Source organism: Anabrus simplex, chromosome 1, assembly GCF_040414725.1.
Source record: "Anabrus simplex isolate iqAnaSimp1 chromosome 1, ASM4041472v1, whole genome shotgun sequence".
In the NCBI taxonomy this organism is placed as follows: Eukaryota; Metazoa; Arthropoda; class Insecta; order Orthoptera; family Tettigoniidae; genus Anabrus; species Anabrus simplex.
Window position 1 is genome coordinate 1,279,192,166 of NC_090265.1, and position 23,451 is coordinate 1,279,215,616.

General features: G+C 38.8%; 1 protein-coding gene across 4 annotated transcripts in view; it reads right to left on the reverse strand.

The window, feature by feature from the left end:
- dlg1 (discs large 1) overlaps positions 1–23,451 on the reverse strand; it is a 961,276-nt gene that overhangs the window by 309,014 nt on the left and 628,811 nt on the right. For all 4 annotated transcript variants that reach the window (XM_067137677.2, XM_067137678.2, XM_067137675.2 and 1 more), the window contains exon 7: positions 8,148–8,226. In XM_067137677.2, coding sequence (XP_066993778.2) covers positions 8,148–8,226 — 79 coding nt within the window. The remainder of the gene's footprint in view (positions 1–8,147; positions 8,227–23,451) is intronic.

The window sequence follows — 23,451 nt, forward strand, 5'->3', positions numbered from 1 at the left end:
TCACCGAGATCTGATACCGGGATGCAGAGAAGGAAAACCGACGTCTGACTATCTGAGTCCCCAAGATATTTTAAGCATAAAGCATATAATAGGGTAATCTTCTTCTTCTTCTTCTTCTTCTTCTTCTTCTTATTATTATTATTATTATTATTATTATTATTATTATTATTATTATTATTATTATTATTATTATTCCGATTTTCCCACACCTGTCGGGTCGCGGGTGCGAACTGTGTCGCACATGTGAATTTGGTGAATCTGGCCCTTTTATTCGGTCGGATGCCCTTGCTGACGCCAACCCTATATGGAGGGATGTAATCACAATTGCGTGTTTCTGTGGTGGTTGGTAGTATGGTGTGTTGACTGAATATGAAAAGGAGAGTGTTGGGACAGATACAAACTTCCAGTCCCCGAGCCAGACGAATTAATCAGAAGCGAATAAAATCCCCGGCCCGGCCGGGAATCGAACCCGGGGCCCTCTGAACCGAAGGGCAGTACGCTGACCATTCAACCAAAGAGTCGGACAAAGCATGTAATAATACTAATAATAATAATAATAATAATAATAATAATAATAATAATAATAATAATAATAATAATTCTACCGGGGTTACACCTTCTCCGTCCAGTTAAACTGCGCGTCTTCTATAAGGCCATCTATGTTATTGAACTTGAACTAATGTAATGCAAGATACTTGGGTTTGCAACTGTTAGATGTCTATACCATCGGCCTTAGTGCCCCTCTCTGGCGGGTTTAAGGACAATTAATTCTTAAGGGAAAGTTAATTTTCAGAGATGGCTAACCTTAGTTTTGAAGACTGTTTTGCTCTTGTGTCAAGGTTGTCAACACTTTTGCCCCCACCCCTCAGTCTCCTGTATCTATCAACCAATTAGAAATTTAGTGAATGTTTTCTCTAGCCAATTAAAATTGAGGGAGTGTACAGGCATCCAGCTTATCTGTAAAGAGTTTTGGAAACTTCCCCTCGAAACACTATAAAAGCTGGGCACTTTAGGGCTGTGTTGACATCTTCATCGCTCCAGTTTAGTAAGTGCGGCTTGTTTTTCGGGGGCCAGGGCCCCAGGTCGGCATTTGGAAGGTCCTGCAACTCAAGGTAATGGCAAAATTTTCTTAACATATGATAGCTCCGGCAGATAGCTTGAGGGGAAGGTTTCAAACTTATTTTATTCATGTAAAGTTCTAATTTCATGATTTAAAGGTAGAATTTCGGCATGCCTGAGAACTCTGTTCAACTTCCTGCTGGGAAACATATAGGGCCTAATGTAAGGGAACAAAGAGTGATTTCCCTCTGTTGATTCACATTCAACTTGGTATAGGGTGACTAAAGTTTCTAATCATCTAAAATTGTTAACTCTCGTGGAATTGAATGTTTTTCATGGAGTCACCCCGGCGTAGAATAGGCTTAGCCACTGTGTCATTGGACCATAAACCCACATAGGGTTTTAGAAACTTCTAGGAGTGCAAAGGGTTTCGCTTCCTAGCCTTTTGTTCATGCCCAATCATATTAAACCTTTTCTTTTTACACGAAGGCCATTTACTGTAGAATGGGCACTCATTGCCCCTGTTGATTTTGTAATTGTGTATAGACCAGTGTGTAACAAACTGTCGAGCAATAAATAAGCCCACGTCAGGGCAAAGATGTGCGAATACAGGTTGTCAGTGCGCTATTAAAAACTTAAGCCTCTGAGAGGCTGGAATGTATTAATTTTGGAGCTCAGACTCCTAGGCTATGTAAGTTACGGGAACAAAGATGCTCTTTTAAATGGTGTACCTTTTTTCAGAGCTATAATGCTCATCCTTCGTATATTATCATGTCGATAATTATTCTCTCTAGTTTTGTACCTGATTGTTGGATTTGTTCTAACGGCTGACTTATTCAGCCCGGTCACATTCAACATTTTGCAGTCAGCAAAGTAAATATGAAATGATTGAATGATTATATATATATATATATTTCCTTCCCTCGTTACGAGGAACGCGAAAGGAATATAGCATGGCTCTTCAGAGACCAAACAAGAATACAATGTTTACCTCAAAAAGAGTTCTGGTCACCCTAGATTCAAAGATCGCTAAATACTTCCCTTCTACCCAAAAGCAGAACTTAACGAAACGCTTTAGTGCTCTTTTATTTCAGAAAATACTTCCGTAAAATGACAACTGCAGTGCTGGACCGGCAAAATCTCACAAGAGATTCGAAATCTCAGTTTACTAGTACAAGACGACAAGCGATATTTTCATAATAACATGATACTCCAAGAGCAAAAAAATGCTGGTGACAAGGGTCCAATATTTATACTCATTCTCCCCAATATAAAAATTTATTCCCTCATTCGAAGAGCTACTGTACGGCATCTACGTTACGTCGCGTTATCTACATATTGAGACGGCGGTGCTACATACAATACTCTGCTTGTAGTTCAATGTTCTGTCACCATGGTACGCTTGCTGCTTCCCAACGTCTAACGCCTGCCTACACGACACGCGCTACATCTAGTGGGATTTCATCCAAGTACTTGCAGCGGGTGGGTGAGTGAGAGAGAGATATACTTGGAGTGGAGATGCGCATGTTCATACATTCTTATCGTTGCCTACGAGATAAGTAACTAATCAGGCAGACAACGTTCTTATCATAGCACACGTGGTGGAGGTTCGTAGAATGAAACGGAAAATGCACTTTTCTTAAAATTATTACGAAGATTGATCAAAGTTATCAGCGCAATTAATACGAGTAGCTTTATCTTATTCACAGGCTCACCAAGAACAAAGAGTTACTTTTCTATTAGTATTTAGTCCAAAATTATGAAACTTGAAAGAAATAGTCGGTTTAGTATTTCTATTGCATTTCAGAATAAATTTCGCATTTTGTCGTATTTTTCAAAACACATTACAAAGTAGTTTACAGGTAGTGAAAAATGAAAACACAAAAATGTAAGCATACCGTATAGAAGAGAGTATAAAACTTTATAAGCATAAAACTGTACAAGCATTTCGTGTAATTTTTTCTTCTTCTTCTTCTTCTCCTTCTACCGCTTTTCCCACACCTGTGGGGTCGCGGGTGCAAACTGTGTCACACATATGTATGTATGTATGTACTATACGCGCACTTTTTCTTGAGCCCGATTTTTACGGGGTGAGGAGCAAGGAGGGAGTGCTGCCAGTTCCGGTTATACTGCCAACTGGATGGAAATGAAATCTGATTTGAATCGATAATATGATCGATCGATATGAATTTTCTAAACATTTATTATCTTACGTCAACAATTGTGTCACACATACATTATTTAACATTATATAACATTTCTCAATGCGAATCTTGTTACTAGCATGAATTATATAGTTTGGCTTTGCTGTGTAAACAACAACAGTACTAGTTTGCAAAGTGTACGCCAGATGTCGCACAGCGATGAATAAGCGATTCATAGTTTGTGTTTCAAAGGTTGCCGATATGGATGTCGAAGATAACCGATTCAGTACTACGGAGCTCCGGGCTCAAGAAAAAGTGCGCGTATAGTATGTATGTATGTATGTATGTATGTATGTATGTATGTATGTATGTATGTATGTGGGTGGGTGGGTGGGTGGGTGGGTGGATTCGGCCCTGTTTTACGGCCGGATGCCCTTCCTGACGCCAACCTTATATGGAAGGATGTCATCACTATTGCGTGTTTCTGTGGTGGTTGGTAGTGTAGTGTGTTGTCTGAATATGAAGAGGAAAGTGTTGGAACAAATACAACCACCCAGTGTCCGAGCCAGAAGAATTAATCAAACACAATTAAAATCTCCGGCCCGGCCGGGAATCGAACCCAGCACCCTCTGATTCAAAGGCCTCAACGCTGACCATTCAGCCAATGAGTCGGACCATTTCGTGTAATATCGCTATTGCGAAAAATCACCGGTCCTAGGCGTAAACAGCACAACACACGCAAACCCATGGAAGTTGTCATCACATCACGTTTAAATACAGTTAATAGCTATTATCATTTTAGTAATAGATTTGTGAAACAATGGCTGCAAATGCCCCTTTCGTAATGTTGTTCAGAAGTATACTAGAGGAACAGAGTGGAAGGAGTCCGGCTCCATGGCTAAATGGTTAGCGTGCTGACCTTTGGCCACAGGGGTCCCGGGTTCGATTCCCGGCAGGGTCGGGAATTTTAACCTTAATTGGTTAATTTCGCTGGCGCGGGGGCTGGGTGTATGTATCTTCATCATCATTTCATCCTCATTACGACGCGCAGATCGCCTACGGGGTCAAATCAAAAGACCTGCATCTGGCGAGCCGAACTTGTCCTCGGACACTCCCGGCACTAAAAGCCATACGCCATTTCATTTCAGAGTGGAAGGATATCATAATGATTGTAGAGCAGCCAGAACAGAACTGGAAGATACGTCCTGAAACCTCATATATTATTTTTTTCTGTAATTACCAATACCAGGCAGTGACAAAATAGAACAATAATTAATTTTTCGTAATTGGGGGGAGGGGGTGGCGGAGGGGCGTGATAACCGAATGTCATTGTTGTTAGTTTGTTACCTACGCTAACGTGGTTTAAATCCCGGCCAATGCATGCGTAATTCTTGTAAAGGAAAAGTCACGTTTCTGAGGATCGGATTCCTCATGAGATGGATGTTCCGTGGCTATGATCACAATATCAACAGTCATGTAAAACTAATTTTCTTTATTTCTCCTAGCCTTTATTCCAATTCTCTGGTATCTGCAATAATGTGATTAAGCCCGCGTTTGCGGCTGGATGCCCTTCCTGACACCAACCCCACGTGGAGAGATGTATTTCACTATTTCGTGGTTCTGTGGTGGTTTGTACTGTTATATGTTGTATGCAAACAAACACCCAGCCCCCGACTTAGAGGAACCAACTAAACGCGGCTAAAATCCCTGGCGCAGCCGATATTCGTACCTGGAACCCTCTGAACCGAAGGCCAGTACGCTCACCATCGAGTCAAGAAATCGGATAGTCACATAAAACTTTAAGCTTTCTTATTTTTAATCTCCACATTTGAAGAATTTAACATTTTTTATATTTTCTGAAGTTTCAGCGCTATGTTCTTTGATCGCAATTACCCTTAAACGACTAACTTGTATTCCGTGTTTACATATTTAATTAAAAACTAAGTAATTGGCTTGTTGTCTTTTTCCCGAGAGTGCTATTTATGTGATATTATAGTAAACTCATATTCCAGTGTACCAAAATACAAGGTCAGACTGACCTTGCCAAAATTTGCCAAAATATTGTCGCAGTAGCAACATCTGGTAAGCGCAAACGTTACCACTGACCTACGCCCGACGTGAGTAAAACCCTGGACGTTGCTGCAATATTTACCAGCCAAATAAGGAATTTCTTCATAAATGTCTACACTATTTCATTTCAAACCATATTCTCATATTCAATTCATATTACTGTGAATGATACGCTATCCTGCAATGGACACATATTGTATATGCCGTTTATTAATAACCGTACATATTAATATTAATTAATTAATTAATATTAATAACCGCACATCAGTCGTGCGAAATTGTACGTATTTCAAATCATTACGCTTTTTAAAAACAGACGAAGAACAATTACAACGGCTGTAAGATCAATGTTGAAGTTAATGGAACGAGAATAGTACCGACCAATTACTTCCAAATACTTCATTGTTCAGTGAATTGGTCCTATGCTTCACCGGGAATATCCAGTGAACTTGAGGTGCTCAATATGAACCCCGACCTTGGTAAACGAGGTCAAGTCATCTGCGTGGGACGTTTCCTCAGACTTCATCACACCAAATAATGGAATTGTTCAGAGTTTCAAGGCACCTTCTCATTCCTTATTATTTACACTTTTACAGTCAATACTTTACACACTCTTAAGTACTTGACAGACTAAACGCTGTCCGTAACAAAATCTGAAATACATCCTTGTATCTTACTATAGGTCTATTCAACCCGAACAGAGAATTGGTTTTGAGATGCCTTAGCTCCTTTGGCTTCTTTCTAATTTATTTTTATACCACTTACGTAGTTTGAGGTCGTCCTTTAGGAGTCGTCTTTCTTTCTTTCTTTCTTTCTTTCTTTCTTTCTTTCTCCTGTTAGGGTCACGGGTGGGGTCTGACTCGCACTTGTAGACTTCGGCAAGTTTTAGGGTCGGATGTCTTTCCTGACGGTAACCCTAAGTGGGGAGAATCTAATTCAACGAATGCGCGTTTCTGTTGTGATTGGTAGTGTGGTATGTTGTGTGTAAATGGAGAGGTGTGTACCAAGACAACTACCCAATCCATAAATCAGAGGAATTAATCAGACGCGTCTAAAATGCCTGGCCATGAATCGAACCAGAGGCCACTATTGCTGATCATTCAGCCAAACAGCTGAGCTTTTGGAGTTGCAAAGTACCGAAGGCACTGGTCAAAGTCGAATTATTGGTTAAAATTTTGAATTAAGCTCTCTTTTGTTTAACATGCTTAAAATACCACCTCGAGCCATTATTGCGTCTCAATTCCTTTAAAGGAAACCCACTGCCAGCACAAATAAGGTACTGTTCAACAGGGACAAAGAAAGTATTTCTCCTTGTCTTTGGAAAATCTGATTTCCTGGCACAGATGGTGCGTCCAATGCAATTACCAGAGTGGCTAGAGAAGCCGCAGGTGGTCTGCGACACTATCGGAAACGAATATTGAGGGTGTGAATGGGAGCATGAAAACTTCGTTAAGAGTGAATTCCATCTCCGCTGGAAGTGCTGTTATCTACATGTTCTCAGCTTCGATCTGTGTCCGCCTTGAGAAGACATCCCCCAGCGTGAGAACAGAGCACACGGAAAACAATGGGTTCAATGCAGAGAAGACAGATTTCTATATTATGGTAAAAATCACAATTTTAAGGTTTCTTTTTACGAACGAGTTTATAATACTGCATTAAAAAAGAAGTCATCGAATACTAGTGGCATACTTGAAGAAGAAGTGCAATCATATTTAATTATTCTCGTTCGAAATAACAAAGCAGAACTTTGATTTCCTTAATGACTAGGCTACTGCATAGCTTAAAATACTGACGTTATATCTCATCGAATAATACGCTGAACAACACTAGTCCTGGGATAGTTTCCTGTTGTCTAGGGAGCAGAATTTTCTTAACTAACTTTCTTTTCATAAAACAAATTACCAAGTCATATGCTTAGTCGCTTACAGATACCAATACTACTTAAGCCATCGAACCGAAATTAGGTTACTGTGCTCTTTTTCGCAGAGGGTACACGATAACGAGCTTCAGAAAGGCGAGGGGAAAACTTGTTCGTGTGTTAAGTTGCAATGCACTAAGATTTGAAGGGTTTCTAAGGTAGCACTCGCCGACAATTTACTGGAGAGAAAATGGCGTTGGATGTGTTTTGCTTTAAAGAAGACACGCAGAAGAAGAAATGCTTACCATGTGATATCTAGCATTTCACGAATGAGGGAAAGTGGATGAGCTGTCTACTGTGCTAGCGTATGACTCATACTGGAAGAAATCACCCGAAATATATCGGTATTTTATACTACATAAGTCCTTATCACAAATTCCTGAAAGTTCAATCTGAAAGCTCTTACGAGTACAAGTGCAGATAATAAATGGAGATGTATAACTAACAACAATCAGGCAGGTCCACATATCTCTAGAGATATAACAGATATGGAGGGTAAGTATTGCATCGGTAATTTGAGGAATATGCAGCTTCAGCAGAATAGTGATCCTGCCGTTACAATCATGACTGTCATTACCACCAAGCTTTGACAACAAGCGTCACGGAGTCCTAAACATTGCGCATATTGTTTCCGGCTCCATCCAAGTCAATTTACTCTTTAATGCCTCCAATAGAAGTAGACGAAACAGCATTATGCATAAATAATGTAATGCTGCACTATTCCTCTCTACATCCTCAAATTTCAGCAGGAAACATCATTTACTCACGTCTTTATGTCAAATAATTTTATAACTTTGTGTAATTTTTCTACTTTTATTCTATATAGGATCTAAAGTTTTTTGAAAAACATGTTTTATTAATTTCGCGATACACAAGTAGTAGGTAGAACAGTTACGAAATAAAAATGAATCAGAATGAGATTTCAAAAATAATCAAGAAAATAAAAGAACACTCACCGACAGATGTCTTCTTCACTGACAGCCCGTGGTGTGGAAGGTTGCAATGTGCTGATAACCGAGTCTTGGTCTAGTGGTGCTGTAATGAACACACGAGGTGAAAAGATTATTTCCGCAACAGAACATATAAACAGAACTTGACATATTTTGCCAGGTGGAGGCTAGAACAGTATATGCTTAACCAAATTACTCATGCAAAATCAAGTCTTTCATTAGGCAGCAAATAAATATATTAACAATCAATTTCGAAAGAAAAGACGTTTTTTAAGAATATCTTACAATATTCTAAGTTTGATCCTTTATAAATGGGAAAAAAAGAAATTCTGATTACTTTCTCATGAAGTAAGGCTGACTACAACGAAGAGAAAATGGAATATATCCTCCTTTTTTATTTTTTATTTTTATTAATTAACATTTTGGCATTTGGTCCGTAAGACCATGCTGCCAGCTCTGTACATTTAGAAAACAGGAAGGTTAAAGAGCAACATCTTTACAACATGGTACCTTTCATGGCATTGTGACTAATTGGTGATAGAAAGCTATGGTACAGGAACTTGGGTTGGATGAGAACAGTTTAACTACAGACTATAGAACAAACGTAATATACTCTTCTAGAAGGTGATGGTGAAATAACTTTCTTCCGAGCATGTGAGAAACTATCAGTTTAAGAACAAACAAGTAAGTAGGATTTGTTAATAGAGTAATGAGACAGAATTCTCTAGATAATACAATAATTAAATTAGCCTTAACAAAATACAGACAAATACCCAGTCTTGACAAGAACTAGCAAAATGAGCTATCATTTCATAGTCCTACAAAATTTCAAGTCACGCGAGAATCTTCACTCGCTATAAATTAGATCAAATACTAGGCAAAGGAGTTTATAATTAAACGCTAGAATTAGTTTATTAATAAAAGGGAGAGGACTTTCTCTCCCAACAATCGACAGGCCTAATCGATAACGCTGCCCTCGAATACGATTCTCGCCATCTATCATTGCTCATATGTCTGGTCTTGAGGTACAAATACAATATTAAAAATAAATAAAATGTACTGTATAGTGAAGTGTGCACTTCTCTTGCACACATGATTTCTAAGACGAAAAGCATTTATACTTTTATGTCACATTTATTATGAGCAAGATTTTTCTGTGCACCAATATCTCATTAAAAGAAATCCATGTATGTTCGGAGGAATGATCCCATATGCAAGTCAAATTGAATAATGCAGATGAAGACAGAAAATAGGATTTCATCAATTAAGGTAGCTGTGGGAAGCATTTTTTGTTCTCTCAAAGAAATGTGCAGTAAGCTACCTTTGAAAGTACCACATTATGTAAAGTTATTTTATCTAATGTAGTCTATACTGAGATACTGAGAACATCCTTCTTGAATTTGTTGTAGCTAATAAATAATAATAATAATAATAATAATAATAATAATAATAATAATAATAATAATAATAATAATAATAATAATAATAATAATAATAATTTGTTCAACATCGGTTCTAACTGCAGATAGCTGTCGTATTCAACCCCTCCATAGGTACTAACTTTCGCCGGGATCGATCCACCATCTTGAGAACAGAAGGCCAATGACAAGCTGGCTGCGTTACTGAAGCTGACAATGTACATTTCAGAGTCCCAATAGGAAAAAAACGCGACGAATATTTTTGAATGGCTTTAGGTTGACAGTGCCTGGATTTCTTACAATAATAAACGGTACACGAGTTTGTGATTAATAGCTACCAAAATGTCCAGTGAAAATTACGAAGAATTCAACAAGCTATTGATAGCTCGATTACTATTGCCCTCTCAATGGTAAATATATAAATAAAACTGACATCAATGGAAAAAAGTAGTTTTGTTTTTCGGTCTTTCCCTCCTACAAGTAAGAATCTAAGAGAGACAATGCTGCATTATTTTACGATTTCAAAACTGCAAATTACTTTTATCATCAAGTAGAAATAAAATTTCAGATCTTGAAAGTGCAACATACAGCACCAAGTAGCTACAGCGATTAAACAAGAACGAGAAAGAAAAACTACGGGTTGTAAAGAAAATGTTCTTGCAAAGTATTTGCCACAATTAAAGCGAGGAATATCGAGCACAGGATGCATGCTGCTATAATAGTGCTGATGTTTGAACCTCGAAACATGTAGCATATTATCCTCTCGGTATCCCACTCTACGTATTTCAGTTATAGAGATCGATCTTGTCCAAAACTCGGAAAATGTTACATTTAAAGAGTTAATCGTATCGTAACTCTAAGTTCATGGGTAGAAACTAAATGGACGCAATATTTTTGCGTCTGTTTCTTGGCACAGGCTGGAGCAAAATTTATTTTTCAATGTGCCTCAATGGTCAATGGTGTAGCAATAACACTTTCTTGCTTAGCGAGAAAATCAGTAGTGTACTCACTTACTCCTCATCTTGATAGTAAAACTCATTATAGTAGTAACGTGAGTTTTTGTTGTTTCCTTATAACCAGGGGATTTCTTCAGCGGTGCACTTTGAGGATCCAACCAATCTTCGACCTGATGACTTAACAAGCCCAACAAGCCCGTCGAAGATAGAATTCTCGACCCTTGATTTTACAAATTATCCACTACAAAACTTAACTTCGAAGTTCAGCAAATTTCATAATAAGACCAGAAAGCCCTGATAACCGAGTTTAAATATCGAAGTTCACAGTGTCTCTCTGGAGTGTGGTTCTTCCTCGAAACTTTTTATACTCACTCCAGGTAAATACCTTGTTTCTATCCCCGAGGTACCTATCCCGCTCTAGGCTCGAATAGTTACCGTTACGAACACCACTACTTACAGTACACCACGTATATCAACATTCATTTCTACACATACGAGTACACTGGATTAAGATGTCCCAAAACTGTGAAGTGGATCATCGTTAACATCAACGACTTTTCAATTTGTAATCCAATTACAACAATTCACTCTTGGCCTTCCTGAATAAACCAATCAAAGCAATTAACTAACACATATTGCACTTAATAAATTTGCAAGTGAACTCCCGAGTCGTGAGTGCTAAGTCAAGAAACAGTACAGAATTTGTAAGCTGGAGTGCGTGGTGTCTTTCCACCACAATTGTACGTGCTATTTTCTCTTGGAGTACTCTACACTCACTCAACGTATTGTACCTCATTTCATGTTTTGGAACTCTCTTCTAATTCCAGTCCCAAATACATACAGCTACATATACTTCAGCAAACATCACAATGATATAGAATGCACGACGCTGAAGAGGGAGCGGTTGATTACAAAGATGATTTGGAGGTGATTGTTGTTTTAAGGGGCAAGACAAGATTGTCAGCCCCAAGATATAAAGGTGTAGTACTGTAAGTAATTATCTAATATTTTGAGACGACAGAGTAGATTTTTAAAATCAATATTCACTATATTGTGCGTTCTTTGTCTTTGGGCAGCCTCTAGGTGGAGGAAGAATGAATAATACTCATAATAATAATAATAATCCCGTGGGGGTTTTCCTGTTCCTCTATCGAACGCGTCCCAGGTGGCGGATCGGGGGGCTCACCGGACTTGTCCAGAGGGTCTGAGGGAAATGAAATACCTCTCGCGGACCAAAAAAAAAAGTACAGCCAGAAAACATCCTGAGGCAACCTCTAAGGCTCAACACCTTAGTTGCACCAATGAGGTTGACAAAGGTCAATCTCCTCACTTTCTTCAACTTACTAGCATGATGGAAACGTCAGTTCAGGCCCAACTATTCATACAAGTCTTTCTCGATCATAGGATTCTGGGGGACCGAGAACATCATGCGGGAATGGATCGGAGCCTCCCAAATCTCTTCGCCCAAAGCGCAAACATTTCATTGGCACCTTAAACATCAATACTCTTCTTAAGACTGGAAAGCTAAAATAACTAACAAACATACTAGATAAATTCAACGTCCAAATTTTAGCACTCCAAGAAACTAGGTATGCCAATGAAAATAATTTCGATTCAGACAGTTATAGAATTTACAAAAGTTAACCAGCAATCTCCCTGCCTAACATGCTAGATCAGTTTGGTACTGTGTTTGCAATGAGGAGAAATCTTATAAACTCAGTACTAAACTTCACGTCTCCTTCTGAAAGATTATCATTACTCTCAATTAAGTAAGGAAACCAAGCCTATACACTAATCAATGCACATGCACCTACTAACAACTACAATCAAAAACATCCACAGAAAGTAGACGACTTATGGGAACAATTAGAGGAAGCTACAGCCAAAATTCCGAAGCATCATGCTAAAATAATTTTGGGAGATTTTAATGCCAAAATTGGTAAGGAAAAGAAGTTCAGAACCATCGTGGGACTCTATCCACCTCTCCAGAGAACCAATAGAAACGGAGAAAGATTAATTGGCTTCTGCGAGAGTTCTGATTTAAAATGAATGTCAATTCATTTCCTGGCACTACCAAGAAGGAAAACGACTTGGAGGAGGTCCCCTAACTTCCATTTAGGGGAATTCCAGTTAGATAATGTAGCAATTTCTAAGAAAAATCAAAGGGAAATTATGAATGTTAAAGTCAAGAGAGGAGTTACTGACTCTCATCACTATTTATCTCTAGCCAAAGTCAAATTTCAACCTAACAGACCCGAAATCAGAACAAACAGGAAACAGCGAATCGATCCGGAACATCTTAAAGAAAACTCGGGCTTCTTTATTGCAAATATCTCCAACCAGAAACCATCGAATTGGTTAGAACTCAAAGAAGCATTTGTAGAAGCTTCCAAAAGTATAGGCATCCCTCCCAGGAAACGCAAACACAGATGGTGGAATAAAACCTGCGACAAGGCCATAGAACTTATAACGAGAGCCTAGAGATATTGGAATTTCCATAAAACTGGAAAAACTTGGCAGGAATTCATTAAGATCCGGAAACAAACCTCAAAAATCATCAGATGTGAGAAACGCAAATATAATCACAGAAGACTGGCATAAATTGAACTGGAATTCACAAAACATAACACACGAAACTTTTACATAACGTTTAGAGAAGAAATATCAAATTACCAGGCACCTAGCCTTTGTTTCACACGTCCGGATGGAACTCTAGAAACAAATAACCAAGAAAATTGCAAACTGTTAGCAAACCATTTTCAGAAACTTTTAAACTGTGAATCTCTTGGAGAACAACTCACCTTTGAAAAATCCACTCCAAATCCAGATTCTAAAACACGTACATTTGAAAAAGTCAAACAAATTATCAGTGAACTGAAAAATAACAAAGCTCCAGGTGAGGACGGTATAATTGCCGAAATGTGGAAAATTGGTGGCAAAAGTCTTGCCTCAACTTCATGCCATTCTCAGCGATATCTGGATCACGGAAAAGATTCCTGAGGACTGGAAATGCGCACTAATTCACCCACTGCACAAAAAAGGTGATAAAACTGACAACAACTCCTTGGTATCAGTATCTCCTTGGTATCAGTACCTACAAAATTTTCTCCAAAGTTCTACTGAGAAGACTTGAAAGACAAACAGATCACCTCATTGGAGAATACCAGGCAGGTTTCAGAAAGGGCAGATCATGCACAGAACAAATACTCAATCTCAAATCTATCTTACAAATGCGCAAAACTAGACAAACAGTGATCACCTTCGTAGACTTTAGAAAAGCATATGACTCCATACACCGACAGACACTTTTCAAAGTACTCGAAAAATTTAAAGTAGACTGAAAAATAAGAGAATTGATCAGACCAATATTAACTGACACTACTTCCGAAGTTAGGGGCTGCCTGGCCGAGGCGGCAAAGGCGTGCTCGGTTCGCCCGGAAGGACGTGGGTTCGAATCCCCGTCAGGAAGTCGTAAAATTTAAGAAACGAGATATCCACTTCCGGAGGTGCATATGGCCCTGAGGTTCACTCAGCCTACACCAAAAATGAGTACCAGGTTAATTCCTGGGGCAAAGGCGGCCGGGCGTAAAGCTAACCACTTTACCCCATCACGTGCCGAGGTTAACAATGGTGGAAGCCTTTACGTTCCACTCCTCCAAGGGCCTTCACAGAGGTGACTTTGCTTTGCTTTTACTTCCAAAGTTAAATTCTGAGAAGAAATATCTGAGCCAACACAGGGGTTCGACAAGGAAATGGACTGTCACCTCTCTTGGTAAATCTTGTTCTAGAAAAAAGCAATCATAACCTGGGAGAAAGAAGTTAAAGGAATAACTCTTGGTGGACAACTGAAAAGCAGAATTCACGTGCGGTGTCTAGCTTTTGCAGACGACCTGGCAATTATTTCTAATAATATGCAAGAAGCAATCCACTTCCTCGAAAACTTACATGAAATTGCAGCCAAAACATGACTTCAAATATCACTTGAAAAAAAAACAGTACATGGAAAGAGCCTCTCTGTTTCTTTATGGGCAAGCTATGATGACTAAATTTGGACACATTTCTCAAGTAAATAAATTCAAATGCCTTGGAGAAATCATTCAACCTTCTGGATTAAATCGTGAAGCAAATAAGGAGAGAATTACTAAATTACAGAAAGTATATCGATTCTCTTGGAACACATATTTAAAAAAATTATCCCGGAAAACAAAACTAAGTCATTACAACACAGTAATAAATCCTGAAGCATTATACGCATTGGAAACCTTAATCGTTGGCGGTAGACCACTCATGAAAGATATAGAAAAGCAAGAAAGAAAACTTTTACGGAAAATTTTCGGCCCAGTCTGCACAGAAGGAGTATGGATGAAAAGGAAATATCATGGCTTTTTTGGTTTACTGAAAAAATATCAGACACTATCAGGAAAAGGAGGTTGAAATTCTAGGGTCACATTCTCTGAACAGACAATGGTACGTAACAAACTGGTTCATCATAGCGTTCGAACTGTGCAATCTCTACTCTGAGGTACTGAGTGGAATGAGCAGTGTGTATATTTAATGAAATAATGACAGAGGAGTGTTCACGGCTGTCTGCGGCCTGGTCATTCCAGCACTAGAACTTTGGGATGTTAGATCGGCACCGTAATAACGTTCGTTAAAAGTGATAATATGTGCCGTTTTTCACTTGATCGAGTATTTTACATGATAACATTGCTTTTAATCGCTACGTTCCTACTAACGTTTTGTTAATGACCTAAGTTGACGGCACTTAGGAAAACCACAGACATTCTTTCTGACGATCCCATAGCGAAGCGAAATAATAATAATAATAATAATAATAATAATAATAATAATAATAATAAAATGAAACAAGTAAGACAGCATTATCTACATAGATCTCTTTCGTTAGTACTTCAAGTATGATGAAAAAGAGAATCTTGCAATTGGGAGAGAATTAATGGAGTGGTTTCAGACTTAAGAAAAATGGATTATCAGATTTCCTGAATCGCCATGTAAGTGCGAAGAGTTATAGGAAGAGACACATCTATGATAAAACTTCAGAAGACATACAGAGGAGACATTAGCGATAACAAAGGAGAAATCTTAACCATCTTGCGGAACTGTGATATCAAGAGAATACTTTTACATGGAACCTTGTTTACCACAGTTGAAAAAAAAAGAGTGAAAATCGACAGAAGTATGTTCTTAGATCGAACAAGTTACAGGAGCAGTTCAAGGCCATGGTCTTTGATAGAATTGTTATTTTTAAACGGTAGATTTACTGGCACGTAAAATAATTCTTGCGGGACAAAATTCCGGCACCTCGGCGTCTCCGAAAACCGTAAAAGTAGTTTGTGGGACGCAAAGCAAATACCATTATTTTTAAACATACCTCAATGAACCTCAAAGTACGGTACGGTTGGGGGGAAATGCAGTTTGGTTTATGCAGATGACCTGATTGTAACTACAGACCGCGCCGAAGATTCGGAATTGATTACTAACCTATTCTTGTTTTAATTTGAAGAATTTGGAACATCTTTGGTTATCATTTGAGTGTTCAAGTGTGTTTCAATGGCTCATAACTGGTATAATTGTGAGGTACGTAAGTTGTGAAACTTGACTTTTGTCAACCAGAGCATTTTACGATTCCTTGGGCATGTTGTCAGAAAGGATGCCAGTCTAGAGAAAATCGTGGCTCAGAGAAAAGGTAAGAGCTCCGAAAAAGTAGGCTTGACCTCTTCGACTTGCAATCCGGAACGCAGAGGATTGCATAAATGAAGACTGTCAGTAACCTTGATTGGGAATAAAACATGAGATCACGATATTCAGACACAAGTCCTTGAACTGAGGAAGATAATAAGAAGAACTGGGATAAGATCTACCGAGCTCAATAGCTGCAGTCGCTTAAGTGCGGCCAGTATCCAGTATTCGGGAGATAGTAGGTTCGAACCCCACTGTCGGCAGCCCTGAAAATGGTTTTCCGTGGTTTCCCATTTTCACACATGGCAAATGCTGGGGCTGTACCTTAATTAAGGCCACGGCCACTTCCTTCCCACTCCTAGCCCTTTCCTGTCCCATCGTCGCCGTAAGACCTATCTGTGTCGGTGCGACGTAAAAAATCTAGCAAAAAAAAGATAAGATCTTCAAGAATTTAAGCAAGAAACTCTCAAAATTATTATTAAATAGAAACGGAGAAAAAGGCAATCGAAACAGCCGATGCTAGCGGCAGCGTGCAAACCTCCGATTTCCAAATAGGACAGCTTCTCACCCTGCTGTGGAGCCTGCGCTAATGTACTCGTTACAAGAAATGTGATTAGAAATGCAGGAACTTCATATCGTCATAGGTCATACGCTTATTGTCCCATTAACTTCCAACGGCTTGAAAGTCGTCGACATATCGAAATCTTGCCCTGAAGACTATATTTCATGCTGGTGAACAAATCACGAAGTTATAGTATTTTAACACACTTAAGTGTCATCTAATTGTCATGAGATGGAACCAGAATCATTATTAATGTTACTGGTTTTACGTCCCATTAACATCTTTTACGATTTTAAAAGACAATGAGGTGCCGAAACTTTGTCCACAGGAGATCTTTTACGGTGCCGGCATTTGAGCATCTTTGGTATTTACCACCGGGATGAGCTAGGATCAAACCTGTCAACTTGGGCTCAGAAGGCCAGCGCTTCTACCGTTTGAACCACCCGCATCGCTCCATTTATAACAGTCACTGAGCAGCGAAGTTACAGAGAGACTTCTCAATTGCTTATGTACAATAATGCGCAATGTCACTGTATCATATTTAGATCGACATGGTATTCGACTCCTTGGATGAATGTTCTGCGTAGTGACTTTCTGTTAAGAGGGCCTTGGGTTCGATTTCTAGCCGGGTAGTAGATTTTAAGCTTAAATGATTCGGGGACTGGGTATTTGTACTGTCCCCAACATGCAACTCGTAGACCACACACAACACTAGCTTCCGCCACATTAACACGCAGTTTCTTACATAAGGCAGATGCCGTCCACCCTCGTTAGAGAGTTTGTCTTACTAGGGCTGTACCAGGCTAGCAATAGCCACATTATCATCATCATCAACAACATGTACGGAACCAAAAACAGGGTTGAATCAGAAAACGTTATAAATAAAATGAAGGTAAAACACACGAATAAATCCTGGTACTATCAGGTGCAGGATGAATATTCATAAATTATACAGTCAAATTAAAAATTGAAACATTAGATGAAGCTACAGTTAAGAATGGGATAAGATATGGGAGACACGAGATACAAATGAGAGGGAAGAGATTATCTGAGAAACTAAAGGTCTCAACGATGCCGGGTAAGGAGAGTTGTGGAAGGTCTACGAGAAGATGCCTTAATGCATTAGACGTACAATCAGTTGAAAACGCAGCGTTGGCAATCCAAAGAATATAGAAGCACTTAACTATAATAAATATCATTATTGGTTAATTTTATGAAATTGAGACTTCGTGATCAAAACCTTGAACTGTAACCTGTATTAGCGCGTGCATTTACACTTAATTAGGATTAGGATTGGAGAAGGAGGCGGTCATGGTCTGTCTCTTACGCTCGTCATTCGGAGTTGTTCTATTACATCACGAGAACGACTACACATTGTCACAGTCTCCATGCTATTCCTCCACAGCATAGTCGAGAATCGAACACACGAAAGCATGGTGGTAGGGGTGGTGGTTATTTAAGGGGGACGACACTGGGATTATCAGGGAAGGATGTCGGCTCTTCGAGAACAAAGGCGTCAGTGAAAGAAAGAAAGAAAGAAAGAAAGAAAGAAAGAAAGAAAAAACCCTTGAAAGATGGAAGAATAAAAGATCCTTTACGCCTCGCAAACATAATACCACTGCAGTCAGAAGGGAACAAAAGTTTACTACAAGAGGATGGGTAGCAAATATGAAAGAGAGGAGTCAGGCGCATGTGACCAACTCTCCACGCCCCAATGTTTACAGTCCGTTGGAGGGGAAATATGAACTAACCATAATGGGAAGCAACTATGCTAACTTCTTAATCATAGGAATGACAATTTGAACACCAAAAGAAACTGTGGTATTGATCATTCGTGTATATATGTACGTATTACTTATACAAAATCCGATTGCACTTGTGCTAGGCGTCGCTAGTGTATGTTTACCACAGGCAGCGGAGCGGACGCCGGGCATGTCAGTGAACTGAGTACAGTCGTTCATTTAGTCTCGAATTACCGATAGGACAAGATGGATTTTAGAAAATTTTTGACAACCAAAAGTGCAACAAACAAAAAACAAAAACAATAGAACGAATGCAGAATTGAATCTGTGTTGATCGTTCAGGGGCTCATGGCGTCAGAGCGAAAGGAACCGCGTTTTACCAAAGACTGACTGACTGACTGACTGACTGACTGACTGAGATATCATAAAATTAGCGCACTACTGTGCCCGGCGACAGAGCCGAGTAGCAGAGAACCAGACGTAAACATTCAGTAGTTCCTGGCATGACCAAGTGCAATCGTATTTTAAACATGTAATTTATGTATGTATGTATGTATGTATGTATGTATGTATGTATAATGCCAGTACTTTAAATTCTAACATATAATGGATAAAAAACATAATCCTATCTCATTTCTCCGTTGAATCTCGCATTAAAGGCAAACAAAGGATTGTTAAAAATTGACCATGCAGGTAGTGTTCTGATTCATGAAAATAATCCATAATTCCGTTGCTCTTATCATTAATATTAATACGAGCCATGATAAAGTGAAGCAGGCTGGAATACGTGTAATCCCACTTCAAGTGTAACGCTACCGTTCGGTCTAAAAAAGGAAAGCACATCTACTCCGTTAAATATCAAATTATTTTTGAATGTGGTAAATAATTTACAGGGAATATATCCTTCCATGGATTTCTAGCAGCAGACTTCAGATTATCTTATTTATTTCTCTCAACTTGTTGGTTATAATGGCTGCATACCGGTATTGGAATGACAGACATACACTTACTTCAGAGATGGGTTAAGACATAAATGCATACGTAACTTGAGATATTTGTTAAAACAATGCGACATTTACAAAGCAGTGAATATGTCCTAAAATGAACAATCTACGCTGAATAACATTTAGGAATTGACATTGACCGATACTACTATAGAGTATGTGCTGTAGACTACAGTTCTGATTCAGCATTCTGGAAAATTATAGCATGCTAGAAAATTATCATGCAAATTATTACCTTTGTCAAAGTCATACGCATGTAAAAAAGAAGTCGAAGACGTCTCATCTACACTTATTTCTAGTCTATGGAAGTGAGGTTAATGTGGAAATTATGAACAAAGTAATTTAGCTGAAATAGTACCGTGCAACTAGCTATCCTAAACAAACTTCACTCCAATTTGACCGTTTTAGTCCAAATTCAGATTAAATATGTTGAGAATATGGTTTGAATTCCAGTCAATGGAAGTCAGATTTTAAAATGTAATGCTATTTTCCAGTAGGGCCTACGTTTAATGGCCTATGGACATAACACAATGATTCTGGAAAACTACGAACTTGTTTGCAGTCAGACTGGGATCACTTTCCTTACTCCCAGCTAATGAGATATAATCATATCAAGTTATGGCAATTCTTCCCGGTAAGAAAATTCCAATATCAGATTAATTAATTTGGGAAAGTTATATTTATAAGGCAAAAATATAAGTGCGGTATTGTAAATTAACTATATTTACATCTGCACAATTTCGAAGTTTCTAAAGAGGGTAAAAGCAAATAGATCAACATTATCATTCTCCATGTGCACTGTAATTTCTTTAGAAAAGTGACTGCTGTATATTATATTTCTAATTTGTATCATGGTTAAAACTCACAATGTCTAATTTTAAAAAACATGAACATTTAAACATTTTTGAGATTCACAATTAGCATACATATCAACAACTAACACTGCATTTGTGTAGTCAGTAAAAAATATGGGAAATTCAATTTAAAAGTAAGCCAATTTCCACACATGTAAGGATATGTATTACTAACGAGTTCCGCATTATGAACCTGCAACGACGTCAGCTTACCTTTTTAAAGTCACTGCTCAAAACATTGCTCAGATATGTCTATTTGTAATCAACACTTTCAAGTACTTTATTCTCAAAATAAAACAACGGATGTTGCCATTAATGCTTTCACGGCCCGTACTAATAGACATGATATTGTGTAGGCTTTTGGGCTTGTGCCGTGTCAAGAAAATAAGGTAAAATTCTTAACGTTTCGCAGAAAACTGTGCTCTGCGTCTTCAGAAGAATTCTCGACACGGCACAAGCCCAAACGCCTATACAATATCATGTCTATAAAACAACGGATGTTTTCTTTCAATTATATTTCCATCATTATTTGCCCAATTTTAAATGCTGAACAGGCTGTCTGTAATTTTTTACTGTTCTCTCAATTGTTAAAGGTATTATCAGTAAATAACTGCGAGACAGACGAATCACTGTAACCTATCAGTTAAAGAAAATAAGAAATACCGGTATATACGTGTACTTTCTCCTTTATCTCCTCAACCTTTCATGGTTTGCGGGCGGCATTGTCATCCTCACGAGAGGGATTCCCTCTAGTGCTAACTTCTTTACTGTTGCGTACGATCGTCCATTCTTGATGTCCGTCATATATTCTTTTCTTGGTCGACCTCTTCTCCTTCTGGCCTACACCCCTCCCTCCATCAGACTGGTGCACCAGGTTAAATGTCTTAGCAGGTGACCTATGAATCTATTAATTCTACTTTCTAATCTTTTTACCAGCTGGTATTTTTCATTCAAACTTTTCAGTACTTCATTGCTTACCCTACTGGCCCAGGCTACTTTCAGCATGCGCCACCAGCACCGTATTTCGAAAGCATGTATGTTCAGTCTTCAGCCCTAAGGCTGGTTGGATCCTCAACAGCTCCACCATCAGCTGTCATACATGGCCTGGCATCACTGAAGAGGCGTACTAGGGAAATGAGGAGTGAGGTAGTTTCCCGTTGCTTTCCTCACATGGATTTTATATTTATCCCTGTCCATGAAAGTCCAGCTTTCTGACTCGTACAGTCCAACACTCCTTACAAATATGTTCATGTATTTCTTACAAACGTCTGCGCTAGTTGCCTTAGACGTCAGGGATACTAATTAAAGAAAATTGTTCCCGAGGGTGGATTTCCACCTCCTTCTTCTTCGTCTTCTTCTTATTATTATTACTCTCCTTCTCTGCAATCGCCCTTTCTTTTCCTTCCTTTTCCCATTCTCTAACAACTTTTCGTATGTGTGTGAGTGTGTGTGAGATAAATAATATGCAAGGTTCAATGTTTAATTATTCCGGCCCAATGGCTAAATGGTTAGCGTGCTGGTTTTTGGATTCGGTTCCCGACCGGTTCGGGGATTTTAACCTTCATTAGTTAAGTGCAATGACTGGATGTGTGTGCCATCCTCAGCATTAGAATTCATCATATGTAGAGCCTCATCCTCACAGACGCGCAGGTCGCCTGCCAAGGCGTCAGCAGTCCTCTCTAGAGGCCACACTCCATTAAGTGGGGGACGTGCATGAAATTTCCCGAAAATGTAATTTATCGATTTATTTTTTATTCATTAGTCAAACTTACTGACAATACTTTCCTGAAGTTTCATAATCTTAATCGCATCCTAAGTGCCATAAAATAATCAAATGTCCAACGTGTTCATCTTACCACGCCCACTTGACGAAGAGACTCTTCAGTATTAGTTTCTTAGCACTTTGGAAACATCAACTAGGCTATGAAGCATATTCTCTTTTGTATATCATTTGTGACTGTTGGATACTTTCCTTGGAAACAATAGACAATCGTAATCTTTGTTTTTACAAAGTGTGATTATTACTCGCGCAAGTTTTAGTGATACCTGATGTTACAGGGATGAGGAGTAAGGAGGGAGCTCTCCCAATTTTGGTAATACTGCCAACTGAATGGAATGAAATGTGAATTGAATCGAGAATATGATCGGTCGATATGCATTTTCTAAACTTTTATTATTTTAAGCCAACAACTGTGTCACACACACATTATATAACATTTCTCGATGCGAATCTTGTTCCTAGCATGGATTCTATAGTTTGGCTTTGCTCTGAAAACAACAACCACAGCTAGCTCCTTACGGAGCGCAGCGAAGGATCCAGTCGGCCGTGCAACAACAGTACTAGGACATAAAGCGTACGCCAGATGTCTCACGGCGATGCATAAGCGATTCGTAGTTTGTGTTTCAAAGGTTGCCAATACGAATCTCGAAGATAATCGAGGTCTACCGATTCAGCACTAGAGAGTGCAGGTATCACTAAAAGTTGCACTAGTAATACTTACATTTGCTTGCATTCTTTGAATGACTTCTTGTTGTATTTGATTATGTTTATTTAAATGTTCTGTATTTAAATCATGTCACGACCACGAAAAGTGTTTAAAAAGATGTGCAAGAAGCGTGCGTATGCTTAAATAAATACTAGGCACGTTAATAATACCAGTAATGGAAACGAGGTTTGGCCTGACGAGACCACGTGTGTTGAACATGTGAACTCACCGCCCACCAGCTAAAGACGGAATATTACTTAAATATTATTACTAATATGATGAATGTCAGAACAACACTGGATATAGGTTGACTGACATTGAGTTGTTGTCCAGTGCAGTGAAATCGGCATGTGTCTGTAAGAAATGTGGCGGCAACAATATGCAAATTTTTGATGATGGTAATAAAATGGGCGTGGGGTGTGTAATGCACATATTTTATGCAAGGGCTGTGATGCAGTCACGGCATTTAAAACTTCAAAATATGATTGCTATTACGAAGCCAACATGAGATTTTCGTATGGTGTAAGAAGGGAAGGGGAAATCTACTCTGTGAGGTGATGAATATGCCAAGACCATATGTTAGGTTTACAA